We start from the raw sequence: 23,151 nt of genomic DNA, 5'->3' as shown, positions 1-23,151 counted from the left end.
TTTTACATGTATACTTGTGAGAAACTTTTCTATAAATACATAAAAAAGAGACAGGGAGCAAAAACCTCTGCAATACACTGCATTTCTTATACTCCTAAAGCAAGATAATAGCTCTTGAACATTTAAAGCGTTAATTAAATGTTCTCATTTATTTTCTTCTGTGCAATGCCATGCAAAATCCAGGGGTGATTTTACTTTCAGATAAAATAAGAATAGAATAGAATAGAATAGAATAGAATAGAATAGAATAGAATAGAATAGAATAGAATAGAATAGAATAGACTTTCAGCTAGAAAAGTCCTACAACAATTATCTAGTCAAACTGCTGGACTAAGCAACAAGACCTAAGAAGCAACACTTTGTGCAAATTAATAGTAAAAAATTCACAACTATGCAACTGATTTTGAATCTCAAATTGCATTAACTTTCAGTACAAAGCCATGTATAACCTCATGAGTAACTGTTCTGTTAGTATTTTTATCAGCTTGTAAACTATTCATTCAGTATTCTGTCCTGAAAATGCATCCATTCTCTCGGACAAGGTTGAAAACTACTAGCAAGTTTCAATTCTAGAGAAGAAATAAACTATGTGTTGCTTAAATTTCATTGGACTGTTTATTTGGCTACTCTTTATTTGTAAACAGAAGCCTTGCTTTGTAGAGCAATGTCTGAAGTTGTTTTGCTATGTCTTGTAAATGTTCAGCTAATATGGTCATAACTTATTTATTACAGTTCTGTGCTTAACATGCAAACTTAAAAATCTCTGAGAATCAGAGTACAAAACAAAATGAGTTACAGTCGCAGGAAAATGCAAATATCTTTAAAATGTGATTAGGCGATTTCTGTCTCCACTAACCAAAGGCAAACTAACTTGGAGTACAAAACTGATCGTAATTGTTACCATCCAAATTTGTGTTTGCCCATATCTTCGACATTATGTGCAGCTCTTGCACTGTCAGGAAAGATAGTAACAAAAAATCAGATACAGGAAGCAAAGATCATTAAAGGAGTGGAATGTTTTAAAGGAAAGAGTGACTAAATAAACAAGGACTTTTCAGTTTGGAAAAGAGATGACAGGAGACAGAGTAAAAACAAGCACTAAAAGATGGCACGTCAAGTAAGGAATAACAGCTTTGTTGAACTGCCTGCCAGAGGACATAATAGATTCTAAATTTTACATGGGCTCCAGGGAAGACTGAAAAAAACTAATGGCAAATAAATCTACTTAAATTTGCCAAATACATCTATCTCAATCCCTAGACTGTGAAAGCAATCAGAAAACCAATTCTATTTTTACCCCATCCTTACTTTTCCTTAAATGTTCACATATGGAAGTTACTGGAAAGAACACACTGAATTCAATGGTTTGTTGCACTGAACAACTACAGTCCTTTTCATTTACTTACAACCTCAAATTGACTCTTCCTTGGCTTGTATTCAGAGGAAAACTTAGTCTTCACTGAGTTATATTACATGCTTAAACTCATATCTTCATAATACTTGAAATACTCTTTCCTCCCAACTGGTGTTCTGATGAGGTAATTTCATTCCAAAGGAGAAATCACTTACAGAAAAATCAAGAATTTATCCTTAATTTATCTTTTACTTGGGTTTTTTTTTTCCATTCTATAAGCTACTAATTTGGAGGAGAAATGCCAGTGGAAATGTGGTAGCTGTGGGGCTCGGAAATGTCCATCCCTAATTCATCCATGTTAGCATATGTGCTTGAGGAAAAATGGGCTAAGATGCATATCCCTCAGACCTGGAATCTCTGCTCAAGTTAGAAAATAGGATACAATTTATAACTGCGGATCTCAAGAGTGCCTTTCTTGTGCCCACTCCTCTTGCTGGTGGCTCAACTTTAGAAGGCTGGAGGAAAGAGAGCTATAAACTGGCTTGTACACATTAAAGTATATCTCAGCTTGAAGAGTCAGAGTGAAATTCTACTGACATTAAAAATCATTTATTTATTGATTCTCTGGGGACTGAGTTCCAAAAAGCCAGTATCAAATTTCAACAGAACAGCAGAACACCTGTAATTCTGTTGCATAATAATTACTGTTAACACCTGCAACCCAAATGCTTCTAAGAATGAGGAAATTTCACTTAGGACCTTTATGTTGGATGGTGCATCTCAGAATCCGTTTAATTAGGTGACTGTATCATAAAGAAAGCCTGTGACAAGAAACCAATGAAGTATTACAGCTGACATGCTTACAGATATAGATTAAAGAGAATATAGAAAGTCTTCTTCTTGGAGAACATCTCAGCTCTTGCCAAGGAGTAAATCTTTTCCATGTAAGGGAGGCATGCTATTTTAAACAAATATATGCTCTGCACTTCTGTCCAAAGGTTAGGCTAATTACTCCATTCTTTTATCTGACTTGAAATACCATTGCCAGTTCAGCTCAGGATTTTTTTATTCACACTATTTTTGTCTTTTTGCTTTGCTTGACTGGTCTTTATATGATGTTTTCTAAGTAAGCTCTAATGTCATTGTTGATCTTACATAACAAGATCTTCTGTTCAGCTGGCCAGTACAGAAACACAAGCAGCATTGTGCATTCATGCATCCAAAAGGCAGCCAAGAGCTGCCACAAACTTTTAAAAGACTAAAGAAATGAACCAATTAGTAAAACAACAGAACTGCTTTCACTTGTCAAACTACTTTGCCTTTATTTTTTAACATATGGAGTGACAACTTCAGTTATGTCTGATTTAAACTTTTACGTCAATTTCACTTGCAAGGTTTCAAATTGAAAGATATTATTTTTTTAATTTTTAGCTTCAATTCAGAATCTTTAAGTAAAACTAAGCTGAAACTACTGGGATTTTATTGTTTCACCATTTGAAAGGAGTTAAGGTATCATCGTTTGTTATCATGCTCTGTAAGACAAAACACCTCTGATGCTGGCAAGTCTCTTCAGGGTATGAATACATTATCAGATCTGGGACATGTACCAAGTTCTAGAATTTAGGTGCAGAATGTAGTCATGAGATAAATCTGAACGTGTAGATTCAGAGCTCACATAAAAAATGGCCTGGATGAAAAAAAAGCCCTAAGAATATACTATCAGGTAGTTCAGTAACATATAGGTACAGACAGAATAAGATACTGACAAAATCATAGCAGGCATGAAAAACAAAAATCCTTTATCATTATGATTTCAGCCAGGTCTTCAAAGAGAGATGTAAAGCTAAAGGTTAGCAACCACTTGGGCTACCTTTCAATCTTTTAAACCTCTGTAATCTATTTTGTTATCAAGTTGTTAATTAGTTAATTATAAAGTTAAACAAAGCTTCTTTACAGAAACAATCATGCCATTCTCCTTTGCACAAACCTGAAATTATAGCCATATTGCACAGTAGATGACTTAGAGAAGTGGCACCATTACAAGCATTACAATAAATGGCTGTTAGCATGCCACACTTTTGCCATCTTGCAGATGGCTAGAATCTTCAGTCTTCTACAAGTTATTCATCTCATTCCTTTTCCTTCCTGCTATTCAACTCAAGTTCATCCTACCTTTTCATTCGCACTACCTACCTCCCACCTCTCATTCTCAGTATCAGTATAAGTCCTTAACTTGGCCTTGTACCTGCCATACCTTTCACGTACACTGGCATATTTTACTAGTTCAGAACCAACATATTAAGGACCTACAATGGCATCTTTCACCAATATAAGAAATTAAGGGAGCAGAGCCTATAGCCTCATTAAGAGATCTGAATGAAGTCACACAACCACATTTGTTTTGATCAGTACCTTAATTAGTGCCTATCCTTTGTACTGACTCTAGCCACACCTATCAATCTGAACCAGCAAATAAGTCCACTCTATCAACTTATTTGTCTACTTTGAAGTTGTGTTGTGCTATACACACGTGGCCTAAAGATCTGAAACACTGCATTTCTTAAGTTCCAGAAAATTACCTTTTCTGTTACATGACTATATCTCACATCCAGGTATTTTCAATATTTTAAGAGTAACGGTCAAAGTCATAGAAGTTGTCCGATTACCTCAAATGTCATTAAAGTAGCTTTAAGGCTCATTTTAAAAATGCCTTCTCATTTCTGAGTCTGTAGGGTACTCACAAGTAAGAGATTTCCAAGATTTTATCTATATCCAAGGAAGAAGCAATAGGCTTGCTCTAGTTTATATTTGTGGCTGCACAGCAAAAGTGACACTCCTGAGGGTCATCACATTGCATGGACATTCTGGTACATTATCTTTTCCTCCAGTCACGTCCCTTTTACTCTGCTGTGCCAGCAGCAGGTAAAGGCCTCACTCAAAAAAATCTCTGCTAAGTCTTCCGATGAAGAAAGAGACCACTTTTCACAGCTTGTAGTATGCCATGTGAGCAAAAGAAAAATAATCTATTTACAGTGTATTTCTTTGCACAACTAAAATGCAAATATGATTCTATATACATTCAGGTAAGAAAAGTACTTACCAGAAAAGCCTGCAATATATTGATTAAAACTATTTTCTTCTTTTTGAGACAGCTTTTGTCTTGGTGTCATGACACCAAAGAACATCCTATCACTTCATCCTAACAAGATGACTAGATAAGAGCTGTCACGTTGTGCCTTGATATACATGGTCTGAGAGTCAGAGTTCTCATTTTGATATAAAAAGCATCTATTTTTATATATTAATTTCCTGGGTAAAGATCTTAGGCCACTATTACAATCATTTTGCAGTAAGAATTGAATGGTTCACTGTTGTTACATTCACAACAATATTCTTTGTTTGTGTTGAACATCAGTGATTTCTGCAGAATATCTAGAATGTCCACTACCTAGGAAACATTTTTATTTAACAGGATTATAATGAGATACATTTGAGGTATCACTGAGGATTTCTTCCACAGAAGTAGACTTGTAACTCAAAGTCAAAAGAGATGTAACCAGTACAGGCAATATGCCAAAGACATTTTAATAGTTTAACTCCTCTTTATTTAAATTCAGTACTCTCCGGTCAATTAAACAAATTTAAACATTGCTGAAAGAAGAAAGGAGCAAATATTAGAAATTTGTCTGTCTACAAACTTTGGAGGGGTATGTGGATGCGAATTTATATGTGAACTTACTTAGATGAAAGCATTTTTTATGAAAATGAAAGAATATTCAACTTCCACTCATAATAAGACCTGAAAGAAAAAAATACTGTTAAAAATTAATACTGTTTAAATAATAATTTCCTGGTAAGCTTCATATATGAGTCTGTTTAAAATTCTAAATTCAGAGTAAAATCAGTGTATTCACCAAGAGCCTTCATCACCTTAAAATCATTCTCCACTTCACTGCATACGTTTTTATTGTGTGTAAGACTTAGCTCCAAAATGCAGACATTGCTTGCTTTACAGTATTTTGAGTCCCTCCTGTAGTTAGCAAGATGATCTTAAGGGTCTTTTCCAATCTAAATGATTCTATGATTTTACACTGCAAATGACTATGTTTAAAGATATGTTACATATGATTTACAGAATCTGACTGAGGTATGAGCTATTTAAATTCACCTTCTGTTACACCCATGGAATTATCTATAAGCCTTATGTAAATTACTGGATTTTTAAACTCTAAAATATAGATGCTAATAGTTATTTGCCATTTAAACTATGAGACCTGTAAAGTTACAGACCATTTCTCCCAGTGCTCTCAAACTTACTACTAATAATACACTTGTAATAGTAACAAAACTCCTCAAAATTTAGTTACTAAATCTTCACCAATAACATGTGTTTCAAAAGTCCAAGAAAACCAAATTGGTTTGGTTACACTATACATTATAAATGGATACATTATAAAGGATACATTATAAAGCATGAATAGTAATAATTTAGTAACACTTTTTCTCAATGGAATCCATAGATATTTGCTGACATTTTAATAGCATCCAAATGTCTTCATTTTATAAATTATTTCTTTATATTTAATTTTAAAGGGAATTGAATAACTTTTTTTCCTTTTCATTTTCCTTGCAGTTTTAAATCAAAAATAAAATTGCACCTAGATTAATTTACGAGGCACTAAAACAATTATATATATATAGATATACATACATATACACATATATATATTATCTGTTTAAAATTGTAATTTTAAGTTATAGACTTCTCAAAGGAGATTTTGCAATGGATGCTATGAGTCTGTTGCTATGTATAACCAACAGAACTAAAAGTAGATAAATCAGATTGCTCCCAAATACTTTCAACAATCTGTGAACAGTAAGTATCAGAAATTTTTGTTTCTTCTTTATTATATAGCCTGGCCCTTTACTAATCCTTTTATTCATTACACTTTCTAGGGCAGAAAGATGGAATACAAATAGGTAATTTCCCATACACTGAAGTGAAAAGGATAATTCACTATGTAAGATTTGCAAATGCACCTGTAAGATTTGTAAATGCACTTTAGAGCAATTTAAAGGTACATTCAAGTGACAGCAGCTTAAAAAAATCCCAGTGTATCAACAGTCAGGGTATCTTCATGTATGCTTGCTCCTTTCTTTCAGCAAATGGAAGGAAAGTCATCTTAGCCAAGCCTCCACTTAAAGTGTTATGAAGGTTAGCAATTAGGCTGAAGGATAGATGAGAGCTACACCTGTACTTTTAAAGATCTGATTATGAGACTCAGTGACTCACATGATTGATAGTATTCTGGCTGTCCTATAACATGCATGTTTTCACATTGTCTCGATTTTATTCAGCAATAATACAATTTTTAACATGAAACAATTTTTTATTACAGAAGTTAACTTCCCTTTTAAATGTGCCACCAAAGGATGCTGGCAGCAGAGGAACCATCAATATTGAATCTATACCCTGCATGAAAAGCTGTATCCTCTCATTGAAAAGCATCAAATCCTTTGGTGCCAGCAATGTTGTTGCAGTGACATGCTGGTAATAGCTATCTAGTTACAAATTAACACATCTTGGGAGAACAAAAGAATAGCACTGCTTTAAAGAAAATTTAAAAAAAATCTAAATATAGCCAAACAAAAACTCCTTTTAACTTATCTTTCCATCAGTACTCTTCTAGTAATTTAAAACAGACAATGTTCAGCTCATCAGTTAAAGGGAATAACAAAGTCTATTATTCAGACATTCATAGTGCATGATATGGCAGCTCATTAAGACCTAAATATTCTACTACATGCTTTCAAATCTATTCTCTTCAGCAGCATAACATATTGTTTCTCCCGTTTCTCAGTTCACTTCTATGTATGTATCATAGTCTTCCCCATATCTGAGATTATGTTTTGTGAACTCAAGTGGCATCTTTAGGGTGTAAATTTTTAAAAGAATAGACTGTAACATCCTGAAATACAACAGAAGGTTCATGAAAATGTAACAAAAATAACATTTCAAGCTAAGATTCAGGAAACATAGGATAAAATCTATTTTAGGCAATCTGTAGGATGGAAAGACAAGAAGGTCTAAAAAACCTCTAAAGAAAGGCAATTAAGAAAGAAGATATTAATAGCTTTCACAAAAACAAATGTGCATTTATTATCTCTGACAGCCTGTCTTTTATCAGGCTCTTGGTATTAGTTTCTTCTGAGCTTTGTACATTGGATTTATTCACTTTGAACAATCTTTCAGAAAATAGTTTGAGACAAATATTGTCACATAATTTCCAACAGCAACATTTCTTTCCACCATGCATTGTTGCTTCTATCATAATGGGCATTTTCCATGTAACTCTCCCCAATCCACAATATTCAGAAAGTTTAAACAAAAATAAAAATTTGCTTGTGAAAGTACAGTGACAACACCTAGGATGAGCTACAAAGGATAAGCACATACCACTCACCAACTGCAAAAACAAATTCAGCAGCCACCAACAGAGAAGGCACAGAGCTAACACCCTCTAGAAAAAAAAAAACAACATTAAACCTATTTCATAGCTAAATATAATGTTACCAAGACTTTAAAACATGCAAACTTTTGCTTTACAACATGCTAAAGTTCACAGGAGAGAGAGGATCAGGTCTTATTCTTGATCTTATGTTTACAGTATATCCCAAGCACTTTCTGCTAAATTAAAGGAACAACAACAAATTAGTTAGTTAAACCTCCAAAATTGTCCTGCAGAAAACTAGTTGCAGCTCAGATGTACCTGCAGTAGGTTACAGACCTTATACATAAGCATGGTGAACTACCTATACCACTGATCTGATATACCGCCTGTGCTGGCCCACATGCAGTAAGAGAGATCCAGAGCACTGCAGTTATTCCAGTTAACTTGATTATGTGTCTTTGAAAAATAAATTAAACACAAAAGCAAACACTCATGGCTGCTGGAACTTGCTTATCTACATTGCTAAACTGTTAGAATGGTCTCTGAGCCGAATATGAGTCTCAAAAAAAAAAAAATCCCTGGTATAGTTCAGAAATTAGAAGAGGCACTAGTCTACATAAATAGTTTGCATATAGGTACAGTCCTTACAGACTAAGACACTTCAAAACTACGGACTGCACCAGTTATCCAGTTTCTGAGAACTAAGCAGGAAATCACTCTTTCTGTTTAAGGAATATAAATATTTTGTGGTTTTCTACTTAACATCAAACATATTTCCTGTGCTTCCAATGGCAGACAGAATCAGATCATGCCAATACTTTACAAAAGACAACAGTGGCCTCCATAATCAAAACAAATCAAACCAGCAATATTTAAAGAAATTAAATCATACATCTTACCACATCACACATTTTTGTGATATCCAACATGGTTAAATAATTTAAGAAAAAAATAAACAACCCAAAGGATAACACAAAAGTATTATTTTGCTAACAAGAGTTTTATTTTATGCAGTAAGTTTCACAAAATATTGGTTGGACGGTGTATGCATTAGAACTGCTCAGATGCAGGAATCTATCTACTTAAATGTAAGACCATACACATTAAAAGCCAAGTTCACCTCATTTAATCTGAGGTCTTTCACTGGGCATTTAATGTAAGAGTTTAGCTATCCTCAGCTTTTCAGGATTTACAAAGAGGCAGGCAATGTCTGAGTTACCTTTGAAGATGACACTCGCTTTCCCCACTTTCCATCAATTCTAGAGTGACAATGCTCCTTATTTAGGTGTGAAAGTTAAATTACTTAATGTGAAATAGATGGATTCACGTTCTGTTCTTAAATACCACAATATCTTTCTCAGTAAAGACAGTAAACTGCATGTTGAATTTATACCAGCATAAATGAAGAACCTTTCAGAAATTATTCCATGCTAGACAAGTGCAAATGAAATCAGACTGTCTTTGTTCTCCTATACCATAAAAAACTTTCAGAATATTGTCTATTAGCTCAATAGATGTAGAGTTTAATTTAAAACTGTATCATTTAGGTTATATAAAACAACACTTTCCCACTATTATTTTCTGAGAAAGCACAAGATTACCTATTTAGATACTTTATGAGAATAGTTTAAATCACATATCATCAAATTTCTCCTCAGTAAAGAAAATCCAAGTTCTGACACTTGAAACCATGCCTTCTACATTATTTTGAGTATCTGTTTGTTTCTGTACCTCCTTTTATAAGTTTATAAATTTATCAGATAGCCTATAGGCAGCTTTGACTAGAGTTACAGAGCAATTTATATTTTTTTCATGTTATTAGAATGCATTTCCTTCTTCATCAAATAACAAGAACAGTAATCTTTCAGGTTTTCATGAAATGACTTTTCATTTGCAACAGGAACAAGCTGTAACATAAGAGGTTCCAAAGAAACATAAGGAAGAACTTCTTCACTGTGAGGGTGACGGAGCACTGGAACAGTCTACTGGAGACATTCAAAACCTACCTGAATGAGTTCCTGTGTGAACTACTCTAGGAGTAGGTACATGCTCTGGCAAGGATGCTGGACTAGATGATCTTTCAAGGTCCCTTCTAACCCTTAAGATTCTGAGATTTTGGGATTTGAGTTATTTACTTCATGTAACTTCTGCTGTTTCGGAATATTCAGGCTAAGTAGATTACAATAGTTTGATGATAGTATTTTGGCCCTGTTGAAGACAATGGCACAACATCCATTGAGGTCGGCAAGACATCATTCCACTTTTGACCAAATGCTGAACAGCTAACAGTTTAGGGATTCAATCCATGACTCGCAGCCCATGATATTCCACATTATGGAATTAAATGGAATTTGAGACTATACGAGCCTCTAGACTGACTCTTCACTTGGAAAACAGTCCATTCATTATGATAGTTAAACAAAGGTTTTAGTCTGAACCAAAGCTAAAAGGCAGTCCAAAGAAAGGAAAGCTTATGATCTGATCACAGAAGTGTTAAGATGCAGTACTTAGCTTCTTAAAGAAAATATTTTTTGTGTAATTGAAATCATTTCAATAAATTTCTTCCCAGTTACCTAAATAAATATCACTTTCTAATTGTAAAATTTTACATATGGGCCACTCAGAAATGGGCTAATATTTCCAACTAACAAAAACATTGAGGTAACATATTTTTATCCTTAATCTTGAATCGTGAACTTCAAACATTTTCAGTAAATGCAGGTTATATTCCAGAGTATGAATTTTCATATTCATCAAATTAAAAAGTGTCTCTAAGACTAATAGAAGAAATAATTCTGTCAGGTGGAGCCAGAAGTCCTCTAGTAGTCACATAATTAAGTTTCAACAGCAAAAAAAAAAAAAAAAGTCTGATCCATGACTGCAGCTCTACAAATCTAACAATAACTTTATAAAAGCTGAAGTGCATTTTTTGATTGATTTGCATTCTAATACTATCAGAATAGCATTACACTGTCAAATGAGTTATGTCATTTTATTTTACAGACAACTGAGAATTTTGTAGAGAAATTCTACTCTGGATCTGGCAAATAACAAAAATGTGACAAAGACTACACATCGACTGCATGTTAAAAGGGTGAAAGAAGCCAATCCGACCATGATATTGAGGCTCATCACTGCAGATTTCACTCTTGGAAAAAGCATACTGGGAGCAACAGAGGCATTTAGGCTTGCTCAAAGACTATAGATTCATTTGATTTGAGAGAGCTCTGAACCAGTAGACCCATGTGCATTTCCCCAGGGCCAATGTCATTTGGTTACAAAGCAAGAAAATAACTGAAATGTTTTCCTTGATGTTTATTCTTCCTAGGCTTTCAAACATTATTCTGAGATATAAGCATTTAAATAAAGCCTACTGTTTTAAAAAACATCAAAAATCTCAGCAGCCTCACAATTAGACAGTTCAAACTACAATATAGCATCAATAATTAGCAACATTTAACACAGGGGAGAAAGGAAGTGAAATTAAGGTACTGAGAACAGTTTTGATGAGCATCTTTATGCAAGTGCAACTGGAAGTGCCAGAACACTTTTGAATGCAAGGTACCTAAACATATATGCTTCTCAATGCAGTCTAAAGTTCTCAAATTTTAAACATTACTATCTGGAGAAAACAGAAGTTTATGTCTGTGTCTATGTAGTGACCATTCTTACTCTGGATGTTCATGATAGGAGAGAATTTTGAGGACAACTTGGCAAAGCAACAAAATAATTCCATATAATAAAACTGCATTAATATTCTTCATACATGGGGCCACACTAGTCTCAAGAGGAATATTTGAATAATGAGAAAAAAATATATTTAAGGATTAATCTGACTTAAGATCAGCATAGACATAAAATTGGAATTTATCCATTAATAGCAAGGTTTAGTTTGGTTTGGTTTTTTTTATTATTACCCGGCCTCCACAGTATTCCTGCCTCTCCATACCACAACTGCCATTTTATGGATGGTGCCACTGAAATTTATTCTACAAAGTCCCAGATCTGCCTCCTTTAGAGGGCATTCTCATGAACCTCATGCATGTTTATTCAGTTTTCTGCTGTGTTTGGGATTGTTATTTGTACAGGTAGATGGCCATAATTTCAACATAAAGTCATTCAGACCCTAACTTTGGTCAAGTGGTCAGGTAACTTCTGATCTAAAACTCAACAAAATAAATATTTGATTGAACATTGGAGATATGTCATACCTTAGGCATTCCTATTATATTGTTTCCAAAGATAGAGCTTTCCTTCAACATATTTTTCACATAATGCTTATAATGCATTAGCCCTCACAATAAGATCTGAAAATAAAGAACACAATTCTCTTCTACCTTTCTACATCTGTTTAAGGAACATACGATGCAACAAAATCTAAATGACAGATACTCCAATCTTTGAACCTGGAAAGCACAGGACAGAAAATAAGTAGATCCTAAATGCTGCATATAATTAACAACACTATTACAAACTTAAAGGTAAAGAATAACTTGTGTTCCAAAAGTAGCACAGATGATGCTCCTGACAGATAATTCTGTCCACCCTAACTCCTCAAAAACCACAAAAAGTTGGTTTATAGGCATTCCATATGGTATTTTCAGTAAGGGATTAAAAGGCCTCTTTTAGCTTCCATAAATACACAGTCAGTATTAATTCTTACCTTCAACTGCCCTAAAATAGCTGACAGAGAAAACTCTTTTTATTTGTCCCGATTCTTGAGTGGAAATCCTGGATATAGAAAGCAAATGCTGAAACTTACTCTGTCAAGCACAGATTGTACAGATACGAATACTTTTTGAGGTTTTTTAACACGTGATCAAAAATGGCTTCAAAGAGAAGTCAATTTGAGAGAATGATATTTGGAAACCAAAGTTTCACTAACATGTCAGAGTACATTAATTTGTTTAATATTTCCTTTAACACGGCACTCCACTTAGCCAGGGATGAAACCTAGGACTGAATGGGGAAAAAAACTACTGCTAGTAAATGACAGCTAAGTCATAGTTAGTGATACAGCAAAGTATGAGTAGCTTTATTACGCTAGAGGCCAATTTTGACAAACTAATGACTGGACAAGAAGGAGTTACTTCTATCTAGGTCATAATGAGATATCACAACATGCTCTAAAGAATGTGAGATGTTCATATGAGCGGGACAAGACAGTAGGGTAAGACAGGAACATAATAGTAAGATTGGAAGAAAATGCAAGAACTCCCTTATTTAAAAATCAGCAAGAGTATATGAAGAAACTCACTGCACATTAGACACTGTCTAATGCTTACCACCCAAATAAACAGTAATTACATGCACATTTCAATATAGTAAGCCAAAACTCTGATCCTCGCTCCTACAAACCACCTGAAGCATATTTCAAGACAATTCCATTTGTAATAAAAAGCAGATGGTAAAGGAAACAGACGTCTCTTTGTGATCTGATTTACACACCTGCAGACATACACAATATGCATGCATTTCCAAAGAATGCTGAGCAAGTCAAATTGGGAAATGGGAATCTGTTTTCTTAATGAGCATGTGCAAACAGAGACTGTGACTCGAGAAGTGACAAAGACACATTTATCCTATTAAGCCTATCAGTTTCCAAACCAACACTGTATTATAGCACAATGTTAAAGAAACACTAATCATGACATAAATGAGACAACTTCGGAAATAGTTTACTGCAGGGAAATATCACTTAAATGTGAGGCAGCTGAGAGATAGGTAATTTTCAGACTTCTCCCATGTCTGAAAGAAGACCTGAGGTTAAAAATGGTTGTGCTTCAAAAATTCATTTTACAGAAAAACAAAACAACCCTCAGCAATACACACCTGGAGATTTATTTAGGATCTTCTAAATATCAGGTTGCCATTTTATGCAAACATCAATGATAACCCATTAACAATGACATCAAATATGACCTCAGTGAAATTATGAACAAGAATCAGCAGCGAAATGTGTTACAACAAAGGACAGAAGAGTATGACTCAAAAAGAGAGTATCCTTGCAGAGTATATTAGACAAGAGGTACAGGATAAAGCAGTGCAAGGAGACAATATGTTAACAACCTTCAAAATTCAGTTAAGTTGAGGCAAGTCAAAATTACTTTAAATCTTCTGCAAATGTAACCACTCATTTGGGAGATCTAGTTGGTTTCTTAGATGTTGTCCTGTTTCTTTTTCTCCAGATAGTTTACTTCAGGCTCACAAACTGTACCACATTGTCATATATAGAGAATGAGGTCTTCTCTTTCATCAAAGTGCAAAAGCCAATTTGAGTGCCACATCTCTGAGCTGAAGGAACCATATTTGATAATGATATTGAATATCCATGTCCATTCCAGGCCCATGCTTGTCTTCTGAGACTGTAAAGAAGGAACTAAATTCACTCAAATGTTCTGACTGTCTCCTCCTGCTAAAAGAACTCTGAACAGCCTTAAATCACAGTTTATGTTTATTTTGCAACACTATACTGACTAGTGACACACAGACAGAATCCATCAGTAAACCTATTCAAGAGAGCTAATTGTCAACACTGGGAACTGGGCCAGTTTAACCAGTTTAATTTCATATAAGCTGCCATAAAATGATCAGATGGTAAGTACTTTCAGGAACTAACCACTTAGGCTAGGGTCAAACTGACAAGCCAGAGGTGAAAAGCTCCACATTCTACTACTAATCCCCTGAGCTATAGAGTCTCCAGCTGGTAGTTCTACCAAGGTTCACACAGCTTTTTTGAATGACAGCAAAAGTAATTACATGGGGTTTTTTTAAAACCCAAAACAACACAACACAGTTGCAGTAACAGCTATCTTTTTCTTAAAATAATCTCTCTGAAAGTAGCAGACTGTACACATTTTACAAGAATAAACAAACTTCTGTAATATTTATCCACAAATTGGGAGTCTGAGATCATTAGTGCAAATTTCTGCTGACCAGCAGCATTTATTCTATAAACTTTGGGTATCCTAAGTGGTCCATTATAGAACAACAGATATCTTCGATCCGTCTGATCTCTTCACTGGGCATGTTTTGTTTCCAGGCATGAATACTACTTAGTGAAATTTCCCCTTCATAAGGAAGATAGAAAAGACTGGTTGAGGTGGCAAATAATATTTGGTTTAAGCTAGCAGGAGGAAGAGGAATACCAAGAAAAGCAAAGATCATTTCAGCCGTCTTCTGTGGAAAGCTCACAATATCTTCAAACTTGACCAGTTGATAATTTGTTGGCAACAAGTCCCCATTTATTCTCAGTGCTGCTGCTGTGTTTGCTAGCCATAAATAGGACAACACAGAAACAGCATCTGAGTTAGAATTTGAAAGTTCTTTTCTTAATGATTCATATTCAAAGGCATAGCCTTCATTTAAACTACATTTTCCTTTACCATTCTCCCCTTTAAACATTGCAGCCAAGTGTTGTGGAACATTTTTCAAGGAGTAAAGGCTTGGCTTATTTTTGTACAGCATTGAATAGATCCAAGCCCGTGGGTCCCTCACTACAAATAATGCTCTCATCGACGGTCCTAGGATTTCCTGAAAGAAGGGAAGCTTTAATGTCCAGCTCCCACTAGTTAAACTAAGTACAGGTCGTGCATTAGGATAATAGACAAGATGTCTTCTCAGCTCCCTAATATATTCAGCTTCTTTATCTTGGCTACCTCTTGCCCTGCTTCTTTGCTCTGACATAGATTCTCTCTTTTTAGATCTTTTCTTTTTATCTTTGATTATGGCAGAATGCTGACTGGTTTTACTTCTGCTAGCCTCATACAACTGAACATTTTGTAAATGTAACTTTGTGGCTCGAACTAGAGACTGGAGCCAACTTTGGATAAGACGAAAATGGCCATTTTGGACGTCAGAAACCTTCCATTCACATGGATCTACAAAGGAATTGATTTCAAATTCAGTCTCAGGAATTTCGAGATAGGGTGTAGGTATCCTCATGTATAGGAAATCACTGCTATTGAAAAACAGCTGTTTTAAAATTTCTGCACCAGAAGCTGGAAGTGAAGTAATGATAACATCTGGCAAAACAACGGGACTTCCTTCCAACTGTTTGGCTTTATTGCCTTTATCGTGTTCTAGTCTTGTCATGTCACTGCTCCATTTTGCACAGATGGGCCGAGTACACATGCTCCACACATCCACCAACTCAATAAGCCACAGAGTGACAACCAGTATCAGGATCCATCGTAACATTTTACCGAACGATATGTAAAATCGCCACTGAAAAGCCAGTATGACCAAACTTACACCTAAAATTAACCCTGCAAATACATTCACTTTGAATCCAAAAGGGAAAACAGACCTATTAGTTTTAATCTCTTTTTCAACTAATTCAGTACCTAGACCAAACCTGGTCACTTTGTTTTCATTAACAACTTTGGCAAAACCACCAAATCCCAAGTAATCAAACCTTGTCTTTAAATTCTGATAGTCAGTCACAACAGAAATGGTATTTTCAGTGTTGTTAACACTTAGCGAAATCTGAAATCCAGATTTCGCGTTATCAATGAGTCTACAGTTAGACACATTGACATATGGGCCATAGAAAAGGTAAACAATCCTTGTAAGCGTGTTTTTCATTGGAAAGGTAACATTTACAAACTGAGTCCATCGCTTTTTGAATTCAGCAGCTTGTTCAGCCTCCTGTATCCTAGCAACAGGACTACTCCCATGATGATCAAACCAAAACATTTTGTAGTGAGCATCCCAAACATCCATCATTGCTCCACTGTATTTGTTCTTAAATTTATAGGGAATATATTTAAAATCAATGTCAAGATTATGAAAAAAGGCACTAACAGAATTAACAGGAGAGTCTTCCTCCTTTTCAATGTGGTCGACTACTAACAATGTTTGAGAATTTAAGAGTAATAAAACACGATACACGCTTCTCAATTTCATTGCTGATGTGTAAGCTGATACTGACTCGCCACTCACAAACATCATGTCTCCAGCCTGAGAGGCTGTTATAATTTCTCCAGTTGAGTCTCCAACTTCATCGCCAATCCACTTCAGCCACTGGGCACACTCACCAAGCTGTCCCTCCCAAGGCTGGTTGCACTGGCTCGTAGGAGATGGAGCAAAGACCAAGACATTATTCAGGTGGCTGAGTTTAGGTCCATAAAGAGCCTCAGATACAAACACCTGTCCATTGGGAGCAAAAGTGAAAGAGTTCTGATCAGGATGTTCATGTCCCGGATTGAAACTTCTCCATCCATCAATCCAGGCATACGGTTGAAAATGAACAATATCGTAGACAGCACGTCCACCAAGCTTTCCAGACTTAAAAGACACAAAAGTGTTTGTCTGACTGTTTGGCAACCCAGCCCCATAGGTAACAACTCCCCAGTTAGGAAACACATGCATTTTAGCAGTACCATAGTCAGGAGGTGGCTGAGAAGCAATTTCAGCAGCATACCATATAAATTCAGTGTGTAGTGTGCTCCATCTCTGTGCAGTGGATGGCACCATTGGCCCGTCCTTGGGTCTGTGTTTTCTAATCTGTTGTGCCAGCCAGTTTCCAGCTCCGTTCTTCATGATAAACTTATCCAAGAAAACCAGCTGGCTCTCAGGACCATAAAACCAGTTGTAATTAGAATCCGCTATGCCCACAGTCCTCTGAAAGCCTGGTAGTAGGGTGGCATAGTAAAACCAAAAGTGCATTTTGAGCCAGTTATTCTCCAAGTTGTTAATACCAAAGTGGCGCTGGGCCAGGAAAACATACTGGGTTATCGACTTTGCTGTATAACTCCCATAAGCCACACCCTCATCCAGAGCCCCATCAACGATATGATTGAGCAGAAACATTGTTTTTTCCATCACATCAACAACAGTGTGTTTCCAAATATTTGCCTGAGATCCTTTGTCCACTCCTGCAACTAAAGCCCCAATAAGCAAAGCAAGCATATTGGTTGCTTGGTGATTATGGAGAAGCTGCTTTCCCCAGGAACGAACCTTTGAGTACTCATACATTTCCTCACTTACAGACCATATCTTTTCCAGGTATTTTTGCCTTCTCTCATTTTCCAGTGAATTATACAAAAAGTCAAAAGCAGTGGCAAATCCTGTTAGTGAGTGACCGAGTGGCACTTCATCCCCAGGTGCATTCTCAACCAACCAGTTTTTGTAGGCAGCCATTCTATCCATATATTCTAGGGCAAAACCAAATGCAGTTTTATCTTCGGGGCACAGCAAACAATAAAACGCTAGAGGTGGCAGATTGTTACCGTAAATCTCATTCCACTTTGCAGCAAAATCAACATGCTTAGGTGGAGGTAGGTAGTATAATGGGTTGGACAGCATAACTGACACCGCACTTTTGATGGCTCTAAATAGATGTGAATGGCTTGTATGAGCCTTCTGCCTCAGTGCCTGGATATCTTCAGTATCAAAATACAAGCTTGGATGCAAAACTGTTTTTTTCAGTTTCTGCTCTGCACTAACACCTTTGGGTTGCTTTTTTTCATATTGATCTACTTTTTCTATGAAAGTCACCCAATCAGAGTAATTGCTTATGGATTCTTCAAAAGTGAAGAGAGCAAACATCATCAATGCTAGAAATAAAGTATGCCCCATGAACATCACAGCCATGATCCATTAGGCAGCTCCTCTCCCCCAGGCATGCATTTCCTATCAAAACACAATGTTCAGCTATCAAACTTTGATCTAGTTTGTATAAAATTTAACATTTTAAGGCATATTTTTAGGAGAAAAGACTTGGCATATACTGTGCATTCTAACAGATATTCAGATTACTTGTAATTTGAGCTAAAACATTTAAATAAAAAGGGCGTTGAAAACTGAATTCTGTTTATACTTTTCTCAAACACAACACTGCAGCCTAAGTACTAAAACTGGGGAATAAACAAAATCTCTAAGATATATATATATAAAACACAGGCTGACAATGCACAGTAAGAGACTGAAATATTTTTTTCATGATAACTTGGAAAAATTGACTCAGAAAAAGAAATTGGAGTCAGATGTTTACTTTTTTAAGAAGTTTCCAATCAGGTGAAATTTCATTTTTAGAGCTGACAAAAAACTCCACTGATCCCAAAATGATACCATTTATTCAAAACTATGTGTTGTACTTGATGAAACAGGGAATAGACAGCATTTGGAAAACAGACTCTAAAATGGATTTTATTGTCTTCTGCCTTGACCAATCTCAATTTCCATACACGCTCTTTCCATCTTTCTCTTTTGGGACTCATGGGAGAGTGGGAAGGAAAAAAAAAATCAATAAAAAAAAAATCAACATAGATCCTCCATTAGGTCCTTTTGATGAAACTGCAGTGCTTTTAACCACTACTCCCCTCTGCTTCTGAAAGGTGCATCTGAATTAATAGTCATTGGGTATCGACATATTTTCCAGACGACTTTCATCATACCTTCAGCCAATGATGCCCAAATTTAGCCTCAATGATTCAGATAATCCTCTCACTTTGAAGAAAAGGGAAAATGTGTGGGAGAGGCAGAAAGCCAATTCCTTTTTGATAAAAGAGCAGTTTTGCATTTCCCTCCACTCTGCATGTTGGTTTCTTTTTCTGTGGAAACAGAAACAAAAGTTCTCTGAAGCTGTAGGTGTCAGAACATATATAAAGTATGATTAAGATAGCAAAGTACTGCTAACTTTCTAAGAAAGATTATAGCTTTCCTTTACAGAAATAAATAAGGAAATAAAAAAGAGCATGCTCGAAGTTTTGCAAAATTTACCTCTGATAAACCAGAAATTCAGGTTGGCTACCTAAACCTCGGTCTATGTCACCTTTTCCTGCGTGATTACGAGATCTCGGAGCCTATCTCTGCGTTAGGCTATCAGGAGATACCCGAGACAAAAAATCGGAAACGCCACCATAATCAAACGGAGTTCCGACTGAGGATAAAATGAGATTCCACGGATGTCCAAGCCAGGCTCGCGGTCCTGCCGGCGAAGCAAAGGCGCCAAGCGGGAAAGCAGGCGGGCGGACCCGCGGCGCTTCCGCCGTACCGCCCGAGGGGCGACCGCCGCCCCGCCGGCCCCGGGACGGCGCCCGGCAGCGTCGCCACCCACGGACAGCAGGGGGCGCCCGCTGTCTCCCCCCCCCCCCCGCCCCGCTCCCGGCGTCCGGGGACGCACAACTTGGACAAGTTTCGGCGGCCGCGGCGGCGGCTCCAGGCGCGCCCCCCGCCGCGGCGGCACCTCGCATCCCTTCGCGCCCCCTCACGCCCGACGGCCCCGAATGTAACCCTGGCTTACCGCAGCGCGGCCGGCGCGGGTCGCGGCGCCCGGCAGCTCCCTCGGGGCCGCAATGCCCTGCCCCAGCCAGCGCCGCTTGGGGCGCGGGGCCAGACCGTTACCGCGGGATGCGGGCGGCGCTGCTCCGCTGCGGCCCCGCTCGTCTGGGCCGGACTGTGCTCGGCCCCGGCCCCTTCCGCGTTGCCGCTACTTTCCACCTGGGTAGGCTGCAACTTCGGTTCCCTGCCCTCCGCCGGAGGCTCCCCAGAGTTGATGGCGGGGTAAATGCGGAGGCGGACGCCCAGCGACGGGCGCGGGCAGCGAAGCAAACTCGCAGGGCTATCACTCCAGAGGGGCGGGGACGGAGGGGGGCGGAGAGGGAGGGAAGGACGGGAGGCGACGGGGGGGTTAGCAGAGTGGCCCCTGGCGGAACAAGAATGTGCCGATCCTCCGCGCCTTGCTTCGGAGGCGGGCGGGCTCCCGGCTGCTCCTCTTCCCTGCGACTGCGTGAGCTGGATGCCGCTCCCAGCGCCGAGCTCAGCTCCCGGCGTGGCTGCTACCGCCGGTCCTGAGCCTCGGCAGCAAGCCGCCGGCAGAGCGGAGCGAAGCGGCGGAGCGCGGCAGGCTGGCGGCCCGGGGGCAGGGCCGGGGCCGGAGCGGGGGGGCCGTGCTCGGGAGCGGCGGAGGCGGCGGGGGGAGGTGGAGCCTCGAGCGCGGGCGGCTCCCGCGGCGGCTGCCCAGAGACCGCGGTGAGGGACGGCGACGGGAAGACCCGGGGGCGGAGGCGGAGCGGGTCCCGGTGCAAGGAGCGGGGAGAAGCAAGCAGAGGAGAGAAGGCTCCATGGAAGAGCAGTTCTAGCGAGGGGTGACCTCCGTGGACGGCCGGTCGGCAGCTGCCGCCCCGCCGCGGATTTTCTCCCGCGGCTCCCAGCCGGGGCAAATACGACGCGGCGACTGCCCGGGGTCTGGCGAGCAGCGCAGGGCAGGGCGGCAGGAGCTGTCTCGCCTGTAGGTGCAATCTCTGTGAGCGTGAAATAAATACATAGCAGCGCCTGTATCTCAGAAGGCGCGGGGGTACGCAGCATCTGCTCGTTGGAGCGGTCCGACTTTTTATAACTGCCTCGCTGCGCAGGCACTCTCTTTTGTGCGATGCATTACACTGGTTCTCACTCAGCTTTAGCTGAAGGCTGATAAAGTGAAATATAAAACAGTAATCAGATGTAAAACCTCTGTCCCTCAACTCATTTACGGTCAAGGTGCAGTGAAGGGCCAGTAGAAAATGCTAGGTTGCCCACCTGGTGCCTGTGGTCCACCCACGAAATTCAAGAGGTATAGTGCTGTTCATGTTTTTGAATTGTAGGTTGGATTGCCAGTTGTGGCTTTCACAGCCTGGTTTTGGAACCTGCCAGATGTGATACTGAGCTATTCTTTGTTAGTAAGTGCACTCTAAGAAAAGAAGCGTGTGAGGATTTTAGATGTGTTACCATTTATTATGTTTATAAGCTGTACTTCAAATGACATAGGTTTTAATCATCCTGTCAGCATAAATCACCACTTTTTCCCAAGACACAGACTATATTCCTCTATTCCCCCCCCCAAATATATTTGAAAATACAGTTGTATATCCAAGTATTTCTTAAGCTATTTGACATATAACTATCTTGAAATGAATATATGAATATATAAAAGGCATACATTATGGATACTGATACTGGTTTCTTTCCTTCTATGGAATGCACCTTAGAAGGATCAAATTATTAAATTATGCACATTTCCATCAATGATGAACCATGTCTGGAACCATCCTAATCTTTCAGATGTGCCCTATGGACTTGGCTTAAGAGGGGAAAATACTGATTATTGCTTGGATCATGTCTTCCCATCAGAGGAAATTTGCATAATGTCCAAAGATCAGCACGTAATTCCCTGACCTTGAATCTGTTAAAATTCTGCCTTTTCATGGTTCTGGGGAAGTTATTCTGGGAAGAGTGCAGAGGGAAATGTAAAGCATCAATACAGGCTCCATTCCTCTTAAAGTCGGTAGAACCTGAGTGGAATACACTACAAATGAAAACCACTCAAATATTTTTTTTTCCTCTATTCCCATTGTACCCTGCATTGCACCCAGTATATCTTTTTCCAAGGCTGACCCATTCTGGAACGTATTGAATTCTCAGGGAATTACTTCTCCCATAAATTGTCAGGCAATTCTGAATGAGCAGAATATGTGGAGGACTTATGTTAAAAGCAAGAGTAAAGCTCTATGAAGAGCCCTTCTCATTTTCTGGGATTTGTGGTAAGATCATTACATATAGTGTTCAACTGTAATGCTACATTTGTGAAGAAGCATGGAAATGAATTATTGATTGGCCCCACATATTCATAAAGGATACCATTTTGACAGTATCTTATTTATAAGGTAGTGAAGACATTTGTAAGGTATTTCATGTTTTCTGTGGAAGCTCTTTCACGTTATGAAAGATGCACTGCCAGAATACTGGCTGTTTTTCTGCTAACCAATTGCAAAGCAGGAACATCTTTAACCATGTATGCTTTCAACTAGTATAGGCTACTTACTTTCTGCCATTTTCAAGTATTTTTTCTTAAAAAAAACCCCTCACCCCAAAACAATACTGTTACAACTAGTGTTCAGTTCTTGTCTGTATTAGTAATTTTTAATAGTCAGCACAAACCCATAGTTACCATAGTACAACTGAAAGCTACAACTGAAGCCTCATGAATTCAATGAGTATCCGGGAGAAAGGACTATGTGATGCAAAGTTCAAAGTATTTGGATTGAGGAAATTAGAAATAGTGACCCTGGTTTGTAAGCAACTCTTTTGCATAAAAGGAATTGCATTGGATTGCATTGGCATTCCCTCTTACTTGATTGCATACTGTTGTTTGAAGAGTGGTCACTAAAATCAAGGTCACTTTCAGAACATCTGTGAATTGTCAAAGTAACTATTAAAAGTTAGGATTTACATTTTTATTTGTAGAAACTGACCATCTGGCAACAAATTGCATTATATGGTTACATTTCTAAATATTCCTCATAACTATGAATAGCTGAAAAGCAAGACTATTAGCAGGAAAAAGATGTGGTAAAATATCTGCAA

At 38.1% G+C, this 23,151-nt stretch overlaps 1 protein-coding gene across 2 annotated transcripts; it reads right to left on the bottom strand.

Moving 5' to 3' along the window:
- Positions 1 to 5,093: 5,093 nt before the first annotated feature.
- DSEL (dermatan sulfate epimerase like) lies at positions 5,094 to 20,640 on the bottom strand. Of its 2 annotated transcripts, XM_061995733.1 has the most exons (4): positions 20,054 to 20,640; positions 16,750 to 19,361; positions 7,819 to 7,875; positions 5,094 to 5,153 (listed from the first exon to the last, which is right to left on the bottom strand). In XM_061995733.1, the coding sequence occupies exons 2-4, from the start codon at positions 18,400 to 18,402 to the stop codon at positions 5,142 to 5,144; spliced, it is 1,722 nt and encodes a 573-aa protein (XP_061851717.1). In that variant the 5' UTR covers positions 18,403 to 19,361; positions 20,054 to 20,640; the 3' UTR covers positions 5,094 to 5,141. The 2 variants fall into 2 exon arrangements, with proteins under 2 accessions (XP_061851717.1, XP_061851716.1); XM_061995732.1 differs by lacking the exons at positions 5,094 to 5,153; positions 7,819 to 7,875 and having other exon boundaries at positions 13,625 to 18,441; positions 18,803 to 19,361.
- Positions 20,641 to 23,151: the final 2,511 nt, after the last annotated feature.

The sequence above is a fragment of the Colius striatus genome, chromosome 4, assembly GCF_028858725.1.
Source record: "Colius striatus isolate bColStr4 chromosome 4, bColStr4.1.hap1, whole genome shotgun sequence".
In the NCBI taxonomy this organism is placed as follows: Eukaryota; Metazoa; Chordata; class Aves; order Coliiformes; family Coliidae; genus Colius; species Colius striatus.
Note: the sequence above shows the minus strand (reverse complement) of the source record. Positions and strands in the feature narration are given on the sequence as shown.

Excerpts from the sequence above, each read along its gene's own strand:
- DSEL (XM_061995732.1), bottom strand. The coding sequence starts at position 18,402 with ATGGCTGTGATGTTCATGGGGCATACTTTATTTCTAGCATTGATGATG.